This window comes from Gasterosteus aculeatus, chromosome 17 (genome assembly GCF_964276395.1).
Source record: "Gasterosteus aculeatus chromosome 17, fGasAcu3.hap1.1, whole genome shotgun sequence".
In the NCBI taxonomy this organism is placed as follows: domain Eukaryota; kingdom Metazoa; phylum Chordata; class Actinopteri; order Perciformes; family Gasterosteidae; genus Gasterosteus; species Gasterosteus aculeatus.
Genome location: NC_135705.1, coordinates 20,482,650 through 20,500,598, shown reverse-complemented (window position 1 = coordinate 20,500,598; position 17,949 = coordinate 20,482,650). Strand labels below are relative to the sequence as shown.

Genomic DNA, 17,949 nt, shown 5'->3' with positions numbered 1-17,949 from the left:
AGATGAAGTGATGAAAGGCCTATACGCCCCCCCCACACTCCTGGGACTGACAGAAATGATTCGATTGTGATGTTCCATCCACACCTTCAGGTCACCTCCATCAAAGTTGTTGAAGCCAGTTATTGTTGGACTAGTTTCACTGTATTAATACAGAACCAGAAGATTCTGTAGCATGCAATAGATGCAATACACTTAATTACGCTGGATTCCGGCAATTTAGCTCCTTCAACAAGCAACATTTAGGTTAAACCTGCAGAGTCACGGCCGAGGACATTTCCCAACACACCGAACATGTCTTATCGGACTCTTATGAAGGAAGGAAAGCATACGGTTTAAAAATGAGCGCTTTAAACATGAGCAATAGGAATTATTATCCTGTCGGACTTTGTGGGGCCAAAACTCAACATTTTGATGTTCGTAACTGTTTTCATTCAATGAGTGCATTTTACTAATTTGTCTGGAGAAAAAAACTTGCACACGAATATTATTGATGACGTTGACTGTAAGTGTGCTGTGTAGCTACTGTAGGCTGTGAGTGTACATTTATTGACAGAAACCCATCATCATCATCACCAACAACTCCAAATCTCTACTTTGATAATGGAAAGAATCAACCATAAAGTTGGTAAAAGGAAGCTGTTTTCAGTTCCATGTTTTCCTCATCCTTTTTGCATACCATCTGAGGCCTATTACCTATTCAGTTGTGTAGAAATACACAAGGAAAACATGTATTTCCCCGTCTGATGTCGGCGGTGCAATAGAGTGAGTTTTTTTATTTTGTTTTATTCGGCAACCTGCAGAATCAATCAGTCTTTTCGCGATACCGGACGAAGCCGACGATCTTGCTGGAAACCAAATTACACAGAACAAATGGCCTCCGGTGCCAGTGCAGACATTCGGGTCATTATGATTCCTATTTGAAGTACGTGTTTGTGATGTCTGACTTGTTTCTCCTAATGAATGTAATCTCGTGGAAGCGCGCGGTCATACTCAGGGAAGTGGGACTAATATGGGTTCCTATAGTGCATGTCCTCTTTATGGTTTATCCTTCGTATGGACGGGGCTCATTTGTTGGAAGGGCGTGGGTGCAGCTGCGCAGCACATTAGCCTTCAGTCATGTGAAGGCGACACCTTTTGCGGTCTTTCCTTCTTTCAAAGGAGGCCGACCCTGAAATGGGTCACAGCTGCTGACACAATGGAGGCCTGCTGAAAAAGGTGCTAAATGTGGAGCGAGGAATCATGATGCAGCCGATGGTGCCCGAGCTCCAGAAGAAATAGGGGGCAGCAGTCACCTTTACTGCCGGGTCCATATGTTCCAGATTGAAAGTAGACCGTTAAAAAACACCAACAATTGATTAACAGCCGGGGAAGAAAAGGCATTTTTCAACCAAACTGCTGAGAACCCCGTCAAAACAACGGCACTATCTTAGCCTGTAGCTTAGCCAGTTATTGACATTGTGCCACAGTTCTTTTTAATAGTTTCTCCAGCGGTTTGGGTCAAGGATGAAACCAGAAAGCGACGACTCGTGCTTCACGCAAGGGGGGAACATCTTCAGCTTGCGGATCTGTTCAGATTAATAGAAACCCAAAGTCCTGCAGTCAAGGTCTGCAAAGAGGACTTGGTTTGTTAAATCCAAAATGGCAGAAACAAACTAACGGGTAACCTCTACTTCTTCCCATGTTAAGCAGGACTGCAGGTGGTACAACGAGAGACACAACTGCATTCCTTCTACAGAATTATTTTAGTTTTTTTTAGATATGCATCTCTCGACTCCACAGCTCAGAAGGAATGGGAGGGTCTCTGTGATCTCATCGTATGTGTACAAGCGTGGCATTTAGTCACTATCTTAGACACAAGAGAGTGAAACTAAGTAGACGTTTGTACTAAATGTTGCCATTGACTTCAACAACCGGTTCTGAGACATGACTATGTGTTCTGTTAAACCACAATTGATTGTGGATTGATTACTTCAAAACACAAGTTAGTATATTAAACCAATGCAACTGGTCCAAAATTAGAGTCATAAATTTGCAAGGGAGAAGATAACTCCATAACTAATGAAAGGGTGCTCTTTGAAAATAGAGATGCACATTTTGGGGAAAAAAAACAAAAGGTCAGATACTCTCAACCACTGCTTTAATGTGTATTATACTGACCAATTCTCCTCTCTTACCCGGGGGGCCGGGTGGCTGGATTAGCAGGCTAAGCAGCATATTGTAGACATCAGTCTCTCCAGCACACAATCTGTGGTTCAACACGAGCACTAATGTCATGCTCCCTTTCTTGGTTGTTATCCCTCCCCATGCCGCACAGTGGCATCCAGGCCCATCAGAGCTGTGGCTACGCAGTGTTTTTCAGTCTCAGCTGTGCTGAAAACGTAGACGTGTAAAAGTGAAGAAGAACGAAAAAAGAAATAGAGCATTTATAGTTACACACAAACGTATGCAAATTATACAACATGGAAGCTGCTCAGGTTCTCTGCGTCTTCTCACTTTGATCATTCCCACGCCCAAACATCATGTACGCCTGGGTTTGCTGAGCTGCTATTGGATCGACGGGAGGTTGGCTTTCAATATTCTCTTCCAACTCTTGGGTAATGAGTAATATCATGCACTTGTGGCGTGAGTGACAGTTGGCGTCCCCAGCTGCAGCGCTGCCCGTGCTCTCTTGTGGCTGACTGGATTCGAGTTCTGAGATCAGGAGGCTTTACTGCGTATTTACATAGACTGGCACTTTCCGATGATGAAACTGGAGCCCCATATAGATCCCACGTGGCTTAATATGAGCGTCGTCTTATTCAACAATTAATACGTATGAAGCTGTATGTTTTCCATCTGTTGGGGGGAGCTTAAAGCCGCGATGACGTGGCGTCAACTCAATGTTCTTATGAGGCCCCTGTTCAAAGCAGATTGGTACGCACCCCCTTCTAAACGCTTAATGGCTTCTCACAAGTTCAATTCTGTAGTTCCATGTTCAGCCAATTACACCGAGTGTAATGATGTGGAACAGGACACCCTTTTGTTCATACCCCAGTTTGGCTATTCTAGAGTGGGAAGCTCGTCGCCACTGAACATTAAGCCCGGCAATACTTCACTCTGGATACATACATTTATCCGTGTCAATATCCATCCCCCCACCGTCCTCTAATCATTTTCTCCACCGCTATCTCAATATAGTGAGAGAGGCGGAGGAAGCGTATTATCTGTGGCGGGCGGTGTTACAGTATTAGGGATTACCCCTGACAGATCGTTTCCCTCGCAGGCACCATTAGCTTAGCCTCATCCCATTTGGTATTTCCAACACCTGCGACCACCATTCGCTGGGCACTAGAATTATTACCATTATATTCCTTTTTTTTCTAGGGTATATAAATTAATCATGGGGCTCACAAGCAACTGCTTTAAATTTCTGGACTGTGACCAAGAAACACATCCTCCCCAAAGGATGCCAGGGGCCCATGCGTCATTAAAACAGAGTCCTGCTATTCCACGGAGGAAAGGCGCCGGCCTCATAGCTTAGACACCCTACTGGATTGTGGCCCTCTGCATTTTTCACACTTTATGCATAATAGCCAGCGTCCATGGCTGAAAGCAATCAGGGTCCTTGTGTCTGACTTTGAATGCCAAACAAGCGCGCTTGCGAGCCGGCAAAATAAAGTTGATCAGCTCGAAAGTGAAAGTGGACAGCTGACGACAGCAAACATAGATCAACATTGATCACTGGGCAGAGCGTGTAGGCTAATGACTCAAGGCTGCTGGGGGGCTTGTTAGACAACCTCTGCAGTGGATGTAATGGTTCCTGTATCCTCTCAATCCACTAAATACCAATCGCTGTAATTCCTCATCGAGCACCCTCGTATCAGCAAATGATCCGTCTCCGTTTCACTTGCATGAGTGAATTATGTGGGTGTTAATGGGGACATTACCTAGAAGTTATACGTCAAATGGTCCAATTAAGATCCGCCCCGTGCTTTAGGAAGGCGTAAGCTTCTGAATCATTGCGGTTCTGGCTCACGTATGGCCATGACAATGATCAGCTCGGTGTGATCAATGCAAAGACGCTCGTTCTCGTTGACACGCATCAGACGATAAAGCAGCTCGTCGGGGCCGTCGGTCCAAACCACGGGGCCGCTTTGACCGTGCAGGTTTTGTCGTGTTTTCATCTGTGGTTCTAATTTGACTCGATCGGAGTTCCTCCGCTCACACAACTCTTGGAGAGGGCGTCTGAATTGGAAAGCATATTGATTTGGAATTACTTACAGGTGCCGGCCTATGACAGCATTGATTGCAGATAGGCGTTTTGACAAAGTCTGGAGAACTTTCTGCATTGATTTAAAAGTTTCTGAGTGCCCGCCAGCCCCCCCCGAAACAATTTTTAACCTTGTAATTGCCATATGCACCTTGTGTGATTTATTTCTCGCCTATTCATCCAGCGTCTTAATCAACAGCAGTTTTACTTCTGGCTCTGAAGAACAGTGTAAACTAGAGCAGTTTATTGAAGGAGACCTTCATAGCTCACGGCCCACAGTGGGTCAGAAGGATGCTTCTCCTGCTTGACACACGGATTAAGTTTCTTCATTGTTTTTCTCCTGAAGCATACAGGTTATCAACACAGTGAGTCTCATAAAGGAAAGCCATCAAACAAATCTCCCTTCATTGATTCTTCCCTCCATATTTGAATGAGACTTGACAAGATTGTGGGCAGGATGATAAACAAAAAGGCAAAAGCTTTGGGAAGAAAAAGGTGGAGAACCAAATCAATAACGACGACTGACAAGATGAAGCTTGACTGATCAGTATTGTGCCCCCTTAGAATAAATAATGGACAGCATAATAAATCTACTTTACTCCCTTTATGGCTAATGCTTCTTCAAGTTCGTTGCATCCATCTGTTGGCAGCACAACCACAGGCACTAAAACAGAAAAGGCTGTAGAGAAAGAAATACTGTAAAAAAACAGTTGTTCCATCATTTTTTATGAGAGCTCATACAAGCTTGCATGATAATGTTATTTGATGTGGCTGCAATCAGGTGTTTGTTTTATTATAAAAAGTAATTTTCACTTTTTAATGATAATGAGGTAGTGGCATTTCATTTTTAGTCATTCATTTTAATATTTTAATAATAGATGACAAGCGCATATATTGAGCATTTATATGAGATACAGAGACGGGATGGACAGAGGCATGCTTCTTCATCTATCCCCTCAGTAAACATGAATTTATGATCTCACTCTATATAGTTTCCAGTCATTTGACAAAGTTGGCCAAATCATCAAAACTTTCATTCTGTAGTTCTGAAATGACAGTTCCCTTCATCATGATCCACAGAAAATGTGCCTTCTGTCAACTGTTTTAAGTGGGTTTATCTATTTTTTTCACTTCGGTCAGCATTCATTAGCAATCCCTAATATACAGTGTACATTAATACATCATTCATTGTGCCAAAGTAAATGTCAAATAGCAGTTATTCGAAAGCTTAGCATCACTGTCAGCAGGCTGCTCTGCTCATCTGTTGCTGCAAGCCAAATATTTTCCTTTTCTTGTTTATATTTATATGTTTTTTTGTAATGCTTCACTCGCCACGAGTAGATAGTGTAGCAGCGGCATGTACACAGTAAAGATCAGCTGCTAGGTACCAGCTCCTAGCTTGCCCTTCAGCACAGGATCTTGGCTCAGCTTATTTGAATGAATTATTAATGGTTTGCCGAGTTGCAGCACGTTCTTTATCTTCTCTTTTCTTTTCAAGAAGTCTTGTTGTGGACGGCATGTCCACACACTCATGTGCCCTCATTTTTGTTCTTACAGAGCCAAACGGAGGAGCGTCTGCCCCTGGAAATATCCTCCGTTCTCCTCGACTGCATGGGAGGAAGGGGAATCTGACCTTGGAAAATGAAGATGCTGTTGCCATGGGAACTGTTAATCCTTCTGTCACTCAAAGAGTGCCTTGCTGGTGAGACGCCAAGTAGAGCCGCCTTTGTACGACAGACACCTGATATGCATCCAGCTCCCAACAGGGAGGGTTCGCCTCGTTCCCATGCAGGTTTATCTCCTTTGAAACAGAGCCATCGTCTCGGAAGGCCTTTCGTTATTCAGATGGGCAAAATTTGGGAATACTTTATACAAAAAATGGGCGAAACTTGGCTAAATCTGGAGATTTTACTTCAGTTTTAAACAGCCTCGCAAAGCATTCGGGGGTAAAGATGAACTACAGAGGAAGAAGTTTGAATTTAGGAGAGTAGATTCCTCTGGAGGGACGAAGTTGTCCCAGAAAAAGTGAAACTACCTGCTATGCTAAGATTGCAGTTTATTTTTTATCTTAATATTTAACTGCAGCCGTAGTTGAACGCGTTCTATTCAGATGCCCATCTGATGAACGTGAGTCACTGTCAGAGACCCAACCGGAGCTCACGCTTCCCTTGGTCTTTTTTATTTTAACACCTTGCTATTTCATTACGCAATGTTCCCGCACGTGGAATTTGGTATGTACTATAAAAACTACCCGATACAAGCTCTTTTTCAACGTTGAGAGGAAAGCAGAGCAGCGTTAATACCTGTATGAGCTACAGCTTCAGAGCTCTCACTTAATGTCAGGATACGGTAACCGGCGCAGTGACAACGTCAACATGTGCTGGAACACTGTATGCCGATCTAATGCCAACCGCTTACTAGTCATCACAAACAAATACATTTAAATGTATACAGCTCACAGAGTGCGGCTTGTTCTTTTGTTGTTCATGCTGCCATTCCTATTGATTTAGCATCTCATCGCCAGTCAGCAGTTTCACTGCGGTGTGTCTGTGCAAACACAGAAGGGAAGAATGCTAAACAGCAGCATGCTCTGGACCACATACACTGATCAAATTTGCATGCACACATGGAAACTAATCAAGTGTTAATTTGTATGTGTGTGTTTACGTGTGTGCTAGTGGTCAGACCGGTCTGTGTGTTTACAGGGCAGCCGTGTTCTCCAGCAGGCACACACAGCCACCCGGTCATCTTCCCTGGCTATTTAAGGCTCATTAATTTGTTTCATTAAAAAAGGACATAACAACCAGGGTAAAAAAATGATAAAAAATGAAACGCTTCCCTCAGAGGCCGTGGGAAATCGGGGCTCTTATCTGAAGCAAAGACTCCCACTCTCATTAGGATGATTATGGCGATGATGATACGGGAGGGAGCACTCTTTGTCCTAGCCAAGGTTAGAGGAAAAAAAGAAAGATAAATTAACCATTTTTGAAAGAGCAACGGCACCGTGGGGGGTCACACTGCACCAGTGTGTGAGCGTGAGTCCACCGAAGAAATGTTAGATTTCTTGGGAGTAATTAGTGCAACAACGGTTAATTACTCCTGTGTATTGATCGCTTGGCAGAAACTTACCAACAGCTTGACTGAGGAGACACGCATGTACAAACAACATGCAGACATCTGAGCCCCTGAGGTTCTCTGATGATCACGTTACATCCAGAATAAGGCAGCATATTGCGAGTCCCATGTAAACGCCTCAACCGGGATCTTCTACTTGTATTGCATATTATCTTAAAGTGTGCGAGAACGTTAAAGTTCCCACTCTGAACCGAAACACAAGTGTGCGTTTGAATAAAGAGGATGTACAGTCGCTCTTAGTAAGACAAGTTTTAGTAACACTTCAACCAACAATTTGCTGACCCCTTCTCCTCAAAGACCAGTTGTTCATTCATAGCGTAGCAACCACCCAATGGTCAACAGGCCTCCGAAGCTTTGCATTGCTCCATATGGCAAAGTGATGGTACAGCAGAGCCACTACTGTCTCTACAGCGCTGTGTCAGCATATAAGGACGGTCCTGCTCCACACTTTACCATTCTGCTGTAGGGTGAAAAATACACTGTGGCTGGATAGTAGTTCTTTAAACCAGTTACAATCGGCTTGGCTAGTGCTGAATCCCAAAACAAGGAATTAAGGAGGTTTAAAAGGAAGGACGTTTTTCTGTACTTCCCGTTTGTTTATGCTGCTGCTAGAGTTCTAACGCAGACCAAAAAATGTGAGCACATTACACCAATTCTTAAATCCTTACATTGGCTCCCAGTATGTCAGAGAATTAATATAAAAATCCTACTGCTCACATATAAATCACTGCATGGTTTAGGGCCAAAGTATATCACTGATATGCTTCCACTACATAAGCCTTCAAGATCACTAAGATCTTCTGACACCATCTGTTAGTGATTCCCAGAGTAAATACAAATCACGGGAAGCATCATTTAGTTACTACGCAACAAACAGCTGGAATAAACTTCCTGAAGATTTAAGACTTTAAGCCCCAACTCTGACCACGTTTAAAACAAGACTGAAAACTTTTATGTTCAGCTTCGCCTTCTGCTAAATTTGACCTACATTGCACTTTTAACCTCTGCCTTTAATTAAACAATTTAAATAAGATTTTAATTTATAATTTTATTTGCTACCAAACAGGTAGAAAAGGGAAGACAGATGCCTTTGGGAGATTAGATCTGCAACAGTTATCATATTATTCTGTAAATGTATAATGGAAGAACGGTACGTGTATAAATGCAGTACTAATTACTTGAGTTCAAGATGGATCAATGAGTCGACATGTTGTTTGCATTTTCCTCTTTTGACACTGTAAATATAAAAATACTTCTCTGAATAAGCTTCCCGATTGTGAACAATCAAAAGAAAGTCACGACTCGTGAACTTTAGCCACGGACGGGGTTATCCAAGTTAATTATTCTCTTATCGCTGTGTATTCATTATCGTTCTCGTGCCACGTGCACAGGAGGGTATATTAAACGCAGGAGAGCCATGTTGGCAGCTAATTGTTTGAAAGACTTTTTTTTTGCATTAATTCAGTGTCACATGCTGAGCATAACCGTACGGCTAATGTGCGTTTTGTTTCCACACAGAGAATACGCGCCATGGTCCCGTCTTCACCCAGGAGCCTAGTGACAGTATTTTCCCCTTAAGCACCGACGATAAGCAGGTGTTTATTAACTGCAAAGCAAAGGGGAACCCACCTCCTCATTATAGGTACGTGCCTTTTTCCTCCCCTCTGACTGTGTGACACTGCAGTGTTTAGGACTTTTTTTCCTCCCGAAGATGAAAAGGAATTCCACTATTAGCAGACCCAGGTGACCCGTTTGGTTCCTGCTCTACAGGTGGAAAATGGATGGGGGAGAAATTAACACACAGTCCGATCCTAACTACAGCCTTGTGGAGGGGAACCTGTTGATCAATAATCCACACGTCGTCAATCACGGAGGAGTGTACCAGTGCATCGCCACCAACACTTTTGGGACCGTTGTCAGCAGAGAAGCGAAGGTCCAGTTTGCTTGTGAGTGTACACAGATTCTTGTATTTACGTGCACAGATTGCTTGGTAATGATGGAGTGGAGTAGTCTACCTCTGCAGAGAGCGCTGCTCTATGTCTCCTCCTTTTGACGTGGGTCCGAGTGAGTGACACCCAGATGATGACGTCATGCCGACAGATGGGAAGCACTCAGCTGACAATTACCAAAATAAATAACCGCCAATCTGATCCATCCATCCATCCATTGTCTAACCGCTTATCCTGCACACAGGGTCGCGGGGGGGCTGGAGTCCATCCCAGCCAACTTCGGGCGATAGACAGGGTACACCCTGGATTGGTCGCCAGCCAATCGCAGGGCTACACAGAGACACACAACCATTCACACTCACATTCACACAACTACGGACAATTTAGAGTCACCAATCAACCTGATCCCCAGAGCATGTCTTTGGACTGTGGGAGGAAGCCGGAGAACCCGGAGAGAACCCACGCAGACACGGGGAGAACATGCAGACTCCACACAGAAAGGCCACTGGGTGGAATCGAACCCAGGACCTTCTTGCTGTGAGGCAACGGTGCTAACCACCACGCCACCGTGCCGCCCCGCCAATCTGATGTTTAACCTAATAACCGAATTAATATTAGCATGCCAGGTATTGATTTTAGTTGATAGTTGCTATAGCTTGTTGTCGTATGTACGAGCGGACGGGCGGCGTCACGTTATTCCTTGACAGTGCCCGTTTGGTATTTGCTCCTGTCAGTTGATTTGTTCTGCGCCATTCAAATTCAAAACGCCGCACATCCACACCGTCACGTGAGCGTCTGCTGAGCAGAAGCCTCCCCAGGGACGAGCCTACAACCTACGTAGGGATGGAAGCCCAATTGTTGAAAGGGCAAGACCGGCAGTGATTATTGCGTGATCATTGCGTGACAGATGGAGGTCTGGATTTTTTATTTTTATCAGTCGACTTGGATTTGAGTGCTGCTGATATTTGATGGATCACTCCTGAGACCGCTGGTATTTATCGAATATGTGGGATTTATAGGTCTTCCACGCTGTTTATTTCCCCTCATATTGCAAGGCAGCATTTAATGAAAGGCGGAAGAAACGTCCCAAGCTCTACTGGTGAGCGGCACCTTCTACTAGATCTCCTGCTGCTGTATTAATGAGACCCGCGGGTCTGACTAGTAAGACAACATCAAGTCATTTTGCAGAAGGAAATGCCTTTTTCCTCCCTGTCAACATGTTGTCAAGTCAGCTGTCAGACACTGAACACTTGTATCTTCTTTTTTTCTCTTTTTTTCTATTTCAACAGTTCTGCAGAATTTCAGCAGAAAGCCGAGGAACACGGTGTCGGTGAGGGAGGGTCAAGCCGTGGTTCTGCTCTGCGGCCCCCCGCCCCATTATGGAGGTACAGCGCTGCGTCTTCTACATTGTCTGCCTCAGCAGTCTGTATTGTTCCTCACTCGGCTGCCTATTATCTCGCCGTGTCTCTTTTTCTCTTCCTCTCCTGCTCTGACACGCTCACCTCTCCTAACCTGTCGGACAGGGAACTTCTCCTCTTTTCTTCTTCTTGTGATCAGCCACCGCTCTACCTGCCCCGTGCCTTCACATGTATGATTCCCACATGATCTGTGACCATGCTGTCGTCCTTAAACCCTCCGGCGCTCCACTCCCTCGGCTGTGTCTTTGGTTGAGTTTCTCTCCGTATGCGGGCAGGTCATCTGCGGGTAGCGGAGTTCCGCCGCGGCCAGGGAGGCGTTTATCCTCGTGCCACAGCTGCGAGTCGGCGCGCGTGTCTGCGGCCCGCTGATTAGCGGAGCCTCAAAGCGGTCCGCACTCCGGCAGCCATCCGGGTGCCCACCAGCGCAATTTCACGCCAGCGCTGCAGCCTCCTTCCTCGCTCCCTGCTGCCAGCTGAATCCTGCGGGTATTCAGACGAAAAAATGTCCCCTGCAGCCTCCCCCCCCCCCCCCCCCCCGCCTCCCCCTCTCCAAATCCTCCATCTCTACATCTTGTCTGTCAAACACAGCATCGTCGCACGTGTGATGGGATTTGCGCCAGGCGATGATGCCGGCTCGAGGTGTTCTAGAATTGAAATATCGTCTGTATTTCTGCTGCCACATTGTGTCGAAAGCTTCCTTAATCACGGTTGATTGCGCCACTTGAGGAGCACAGTGATGCACCTCGGTAGAAGAGAGATAATGCAAAGCGCCTTTGAGCAATCAAAAGGTAAGTGTTGTAAAAAGGAGCCATGCTGAGAGTTAAACTGTCAGAGGACATGAGATTATGTGCCTGCGAGTCCTCTGTTGCTGTGAGACCGCCAGCTCTTCAACATCTAATCATCAAAGGTCTGTCAGTTTCTGCCCCTGAAGATCACCGCTGTGCTTTTAATTCACTGCCTCCCCCCAGGGAACCGAGTGGGACTTTTTAACCTCTGCCCGGTCAAAGGGGCCGATTCAGCATGGCTGCCAAGGTTCACTCCACGGACCCTCGCAGACGTCTGCCTCTTTCTTTATCTTCAATCCTTTTTTAAATGGACAAATTATTTAGACAATGAAATCTAACTCCCTCTTGTAACAAATTCCTGCCCACATACCAGTATTTACTTTAACTAATGAAGCTCTGGCTGCCATTTTACAGCATTGATGGTTTTTCTGAAATTATTATTATAATTATTTTTTTAAATATCACCAACTTTATTCTTTCATGTCGTCAATGCAATAGAGATCTCATTTATTCGAATAGAGGTTCCTTCCCCAGCAGGTCCTGATTTTAAGAATGTCTGTTTCGTTTTGTCATCTTCAGAGATCAAATATTGGTGGTTTTTCAACGGGCAGCGGAGCTTCCTGCAGCAGGACGCCCGCCGCTTCATCTCCCAGAGGACGGGCAACTTGTACGTAGCCAAAGTCGAAGCCTCGGACGCGGGGAACTACACGTGTGCGGTGAGGAACGTGATGACCAACGCCACGGTTCTCAGCTCCCCGACCCCCGTGGTGGTGCGGAGAGACGGTGAGCACCCGCCGTCCGTCCATCACGCTGTCAGAGGAGGGGGGGTGTGGGGGGAGATAAATCATTTTTATCATCACTGTTTTTGCTTTTGTTCACTATCTCAAAGCCCGTGAGCGGCAGGAGGGGTTGTGTATTCCAGAAAGGCCCGTGGAACTGCACGAAGGCACATATTCACATAAGCAGTAATGTAGTTTCCCCCGACAAAAACGCATGCTGGCGCACGCACGGCGAGGAGCTTGCCACACATACTAAACTCCCATCAGGACCGTTTACGTGGCCCCCCGCTGATTTGGGCTGAGGCAAGATATGTAATCCAAAGCCATCCATCCGCTGAGCGTTTCGCTCCCCTGCCGGTGTGTCGTTATGAGCTACCGGGAACCGCATGTCCATGTTGTTTTTTGTGTTTGGACTGATTTGCTTTCATCCTTCGCGTAGCGGTGATGGGTGAATATGAGCCAAAGATCGAGGTCCAGTTTCCCGACACCCTCAGAGTCTCTAAGGGATCGTCGGTGAAGCTGGAATGCTTCGCCTTGGGAAAGTAAGTTGCTTGGTCACATTAATAAAGCTGCCTGCTGACACGAGTCCTGCTGGTCGGTGGGAGCGGGAAGCATGTGGCCGGCGTGACCTTTCCGTGTGCGACCTCTGCAGCCCCGTGCCTTCCATCTCTTGGAGAAGAGCCGATGGAAACCCGCTTCCTGGCAAGATTAAAGTCAACCACTCCAGCGGGGTTCTGGAGATCCCGTACTTTCGGCCGGAGGACGCCGGCGTGTACGAATGTGTGGCCGCGAACAGCAAGGGACGGAACGTCGCCAGAGGCCAGCTCGTATTCAACAGTAAGAGCCTCGTGTACTTCTGCCTGCTTGTTTCAAGGACGTGACTGAGAACATCTTCTCTGCTTTTCTTCTCACCGAGCGTTTCTTTTAACCTCCGGCCGGTGAGTGTGAGTGTGAGTAAACGCGATTACTCACAAGTCGGAACATGTCACAGAATCAAAAGGAGGCCGTCATACCGCAAGTGTTGAAATTAGTCCCGACTGTCTTCAGCAGGCCGACAGATGAGTGTCTCCAATGGACCCGTCTACTGAGCGCGCCGATCGATATCGGATCCGTCTGTACGTTTTTGGTTGAGCACAGAATTTGCATACCAGCTGATTCTAAAGGCATCTAGTTTTGACTTGAGTGGTGCCACTAACACTAAGGCGTGAGTGGCTGTTGACACAAAGCGGGAGGGAGGGAGGGAGAGAGAGGGAGGCAGGGAAGGAGGGAGGGAGGGAGAGGGAGGGAGGCAGGGAAGGAGGGAGGGAGGGAGAGGGAGAGAGAGAGAGAGAGAGGGAGCCAGGGAGGGAGGGAGAGAGCGAGAGAGGGAGGCAGGCCGGGCCGAGTTTATTCGTGTCGCGCATTTCGCGCAGAAACGCAGTTCAAGGTGCTTTACGTAATCCGCTGAAAAGGAGATGAGCCACGACGTGAACCAGCGAGTTGAAAATTAGAAAAATTAAAAACATCAAGAACAGCGAGGTTGAAAAGAATCAGGGCTGAAGGTTCAGTCATAAATCAGAAATCAACCTGGGTTTAGTGTTTTAAATTCGGACCAAACCTTTGGCCTGTAGGTTTGTTCTCTTGTTCCAAGTGACTAAATGCTGCTTCACACAGAAGAGACGGATGTGGGTCCAAAAACAACCGAGCCATCTATAGACAAGCAACAGTGATTCAAACTCTATTTCATGACTCACAGAGTTGTCAGGCCTCAGCGGCTGCTTTCTGAATGAAATGAATCGTTTTTTTGAGTCCGACCTGCTGGAGATCAAAGCTCCATCGCTCTACGATAGTATGCAAACCTGATTATTGATTCAATGTGGCCGTCAAAGTTTCTCTCTCAGACGGTGATTATGGCAAAGATTGATTCTTGGTGTATTTATTTGGATCCCTGCAGCTGTTACCGGGGCAACGGCTCCTCTTCCTGGGGGTCGATAGAAAAATAATTACTGCAATTCTTTGTTTGTTTTAATCGAAAGACGTATTACAAAAGGTTATCATTGCAATTCCAGTAATATTACATGCATGTGCATAGCCATGCAGATGACAAACCAAAAAGGATAATAAACTAATGGTTTGTATAGGACGATTAGGCATTATTGTTATCAGCCCATCACATACTCACTGATAATGTATGCCAGCTTGTTCTTAATAAGCCTGACCGGTTCTGCTAATCAAACCTTGTGAACAGGATCACATATGAGCAGGCTTTGGCTGCGTGCATGTATTGACTTTGGAGAGAACAAAAGCGGCGGAACGCATTCACCACAACGCCGTCTTTGAACCTATCGGCTATCGCCCGGCGTTTTAGCTTTTTAATACTCTAAACAAACATCTGCATCTTAGAGCAGGTAAGCAATCCGGTCGTGGGCCACGACTCCGTTCCGGCCTTTCAAGCTGCTCATTGGACGGGAAGCAGTGAGCGGCGCAGGCTGAGACACGACATCACCACACCAAGTTTTGACCAAACTTTGTTCCCTGTGCGTCCGAGCTGAGATCATTCAGAGGCCAGAGGGAGTCACCTGCAGTTTATTGTGCATTCAGGTTATGGATCGGGAAATCCTCTGAAGGGGTAATAAGTTAAAGTAAATAGAGTATTGAAAAAGAGGAGTTTGTGGTGGGAAAAAGAATCTCACAGAGGCAAACAAGACGCAAGCTCTCTTTCACTCGGCTTCCTCGCCTGTGACTTCAGGTGTGTGAACTGTGTTTTCTTTTTTTCTGACCCTGGTGCTTTAATATCACGCACGGGCTGGCAAATCAAGCAGTCTTTACAATATAATGAGTATATAACCGAGTCGGACTGCAATGCGAAATTTTTGAAAGTTTTCATTTCATTTTAGTATAACACATTTTTCCGCTTGGTGATCTCCAATCTGTGAACTGCACCTGCAGACCAGTGCTGGGAACCGGCTGCGTGTCGAGCTGCTGCCCCGGTGAACCCAGGACCTAAATACACACAGATCGCAGGAGCAAATTGGATGAAACATGTTTTATATTTGTAGATCTGACCTGAAAACCTCTCTAGCAGTGAGAATAAGGGAGCAATTTACTGCACATTTAGAGCAAACAAGCTCTACATGGAAGAACTGTCCATTTTGGGAAAACATAAAGCAAAAAAACTGTTCATGTACTGTGCAGCTAAATAACTGGGTTGCATTATGTCACTGTCATCTGTAATTGTATTCTTTGTCAATATTTGCCAATAATTGTATGATATTCATCTGTATTTTCCACAGATGCTGAACATCTGCACTGGGTCCAGACCCTAAAGGATGCTCACATGGCCATCGATGCTAATCTGCAGTGGGAGTGTAAAGCCGTGGGTAAACCCAGGCCCACCTACAAGTGGCTGAAGAACGGCCAGCCGCTGGCGCCGGAGGTAAGACGCCGCGAGTCAAGCTGGAGGTTCTGTTAGTAGATGTGAGGATCATTTTACACACACACACAAATAATACGCCTTGAGAGGGAATTCAGCTGAGCCTGACTAAGGCCAAAGATGATCCAAGGGGCTTCCACTCATCTCGCGAAAGGGGGAGAAAATTGACATAAAACGGCGAAAGATGTCGGCAAACATTAATCAGCCGGCCTGATTTGCAGGGCAGGATCCACGTGGAGGCGAGCAGGCTGACCATATCCAGGATCAGCCTGTCGGACTCGGGGATGTATCAGTGCGTGGCCGAGAGCGAACACGGCGCCGTGTACGCGAGCGCTGAGCTCAAGGTTGTCGGTAAGCCGTTTGTCCGCCCTGTATTATTCAGGCACGGGAGAGATACACTGCGTGTACGTTGGGATGTCAGAAATGAATAAACGAGAAGAGGCAGAACCGGCTCCCCGCTGAGCCACAGCCCCCACGTCCCCCATTTCCATAATTCCCTCCTACAATAAGCCAGCGTGGCGACAAAATACAAATTGCAGTAATTGCTGTTGATGCACTTGACATTTCTGCTGATGCCAAACTAATGGGCATGAACGCGGGTTTCCTCCACAGCGTCGCCGCCAAACTTCGCCCGGCGGCCCGTGAAGACGTCCACCGTGATCCAGAGGGGGGGCGAGGCGGCGTTGGAGTGCCGCCCCCACGCCTCCCCCAGGGCCACCGTCTCCTGGTGGAGAGGCGGCGAACCGCTGAAGGACAGCGAGAGGTAGGGTGCACACCGCGCTGCCCCGTGGTCATTCCGAGCGCTCATTTCGTTGTTCCTTTTTAGTTTCCACATGTAGGAATGAGGCCACGACCTCCAACTCACTCCCATGTTGCTGAGGCACACAAAGAATATGGTTTTAAAAATTGTGGATCTTTCTTTTTTTTACCCCCACAGCTTTAGAGCTCTTCGAGACAGTCAGTGCTGGATGTAGAACCGAGACCCTGCAGAGTTTAGAGAAAAACAACTGTGTACATCCTTGAGCAGAACGGCACCCCGGGCCGCATGAAAGGCCCCCACCCCGTCATGGTGTCTGAGGCAACGCCACGAGCTAAAATAAACAGGAGACGAATACGCACAATGAGAAGAGCACAGCAGGAGAGCTGAAAGAGTAGAGGAGGAAAACGTGAGCACTGGAAAGGTCCAGAAAACCCTCGTAGAGATGCTCCGGATGGAAACCTCCCTACTGACATGAGCTCTGTAGCCGAACAAGCATTGAGGTTATTCTGTGAGGGAAGAAGGGTCCGTGTCTTCACCATCAGAAGGCCTTGTCAGTCAAACCATTTAATTGACTTAATAGCAGAAATTTGTTCTCTCACAGCCTGGATGGGAAGTAATATTTATTTATTTTTATTAGTTTAACAAAAAGGTTTAAGGTTAGGTTAGGTTGTGTTTTTCAGTTGATACAATTCAATTGGCCTTCAGTGAAAGAAATCAAATGAGTTTACATTTTCTAGGATGCGCTAGTTCGCATGTGTATTAATAGGACTGTGAATGGCGGCTCCATCGACACTGTGTGAAATGTGCAAAGTCATCAGCCGTGATTCCAAACGGTGGCTTCAGACAGCTGACATCATTTAGTCGAAGACAAGAGGTTTTCTTACAGACTCTCAAGGACAAAAAGAAAAGTCAAAGAAAAGTGAACAAGCGTGTACTCTTAGCACTACTTGTACCACTTAATACTAGGACAAACTGGCTTTAGACCGCAGTGCAACACTTACGTTTCTTCATTTCCATAAACTGTTCATGGATCCTCAGCTGGCTGGATGCTAGAACATCTCCTCGAGACCCTTTTAGAGGAGCCTCTCTTGAAAAGCCAGCTGGATGCCATCAAAAGATGAACGTGGCCTTAAGGAGCCATTAAAACGGGTCGTTTTAATTCATCTGTCCACTGTGACCAATGTGAACTCATTGATTTTTCTTTTAACGTACGACGATCAAAGTTTGTACATATTTCTTTAACATCAAATTAAAACACATTGAACCTGCTGTGACTAAAGATCAAATCAGCCTCGATCCACCAGCCAAAGTCTTTAAGATCCGCCCGGCTTCACCCAGACACCGTAACAGTACAAACGTCACGAACGCAGGAGTTGTCTGCTCCTTTTATGAACACCGCCGCTGATGTAGCCACCAACACATGTCCAATTACACGTCCCAACTCCGGTTCACAGCAGCACTG

The 17,949-nt window shown here is 46.2% G+C and overlaps 1 protein-coding gene across 1 annotated transcript in view; it reads left to right on the top strand.

Moving 5' to 3' along the window:
• The window catches only part of cntn6 (contactin 6), a 63,453-nt gene that overhangs the window by 27,461 nt on the left and 18,043 nt on the right, over nucleotides 1-17,949 (top strand). The window contains exons 2-11 of the mRNA XM_040204420.2: nucleotides 5,807-5,951; nucleotides 8,903-9,026; nucleotides 9,155-9,330; nucleotides 10,623-10,718; nucleotides 12,116-12,319; nucleotides 12,755-12,857; nucleotides 12,968-13,152; nucleotides 15,588-15,730; nucleotides 15,949-16,078; nucleotides 16,340-16,490. Of these exons, the coding sequence (XP_040060354.2) occupies nucleotides 5,891-5,951; nucleotides 8,903-9,026; nucleotides 9,155-9,330; nucleotides 10,623-10,718; nucleotides 12,116-12,319; nucleotides 12,755-12,857; nucleotides 12,968-13,152; nucleotides 15,588-15,730; nucleotides 15,949-16,078; nucleotides 16,340-16,490 (1,373 nt within the window). The 5' untranslated portion in view covers nucleotides 5,807-5,890. The remainder of the gene's footprint in view (nucleotides 1-5,806; nucleotides 5,952-8,902; nucleotides 9,027-9,154; nucleotides 9,331-10,622; nucleotides 10,719-12,115; nucleotides 12,320-12,754; nucleotides 12,858-12,967; nucleotides 13,153-15,587; nucleotides 15,731-15,948; nucleotides 16,079-16,339; nucleotides 16,491-17,949) is intronic.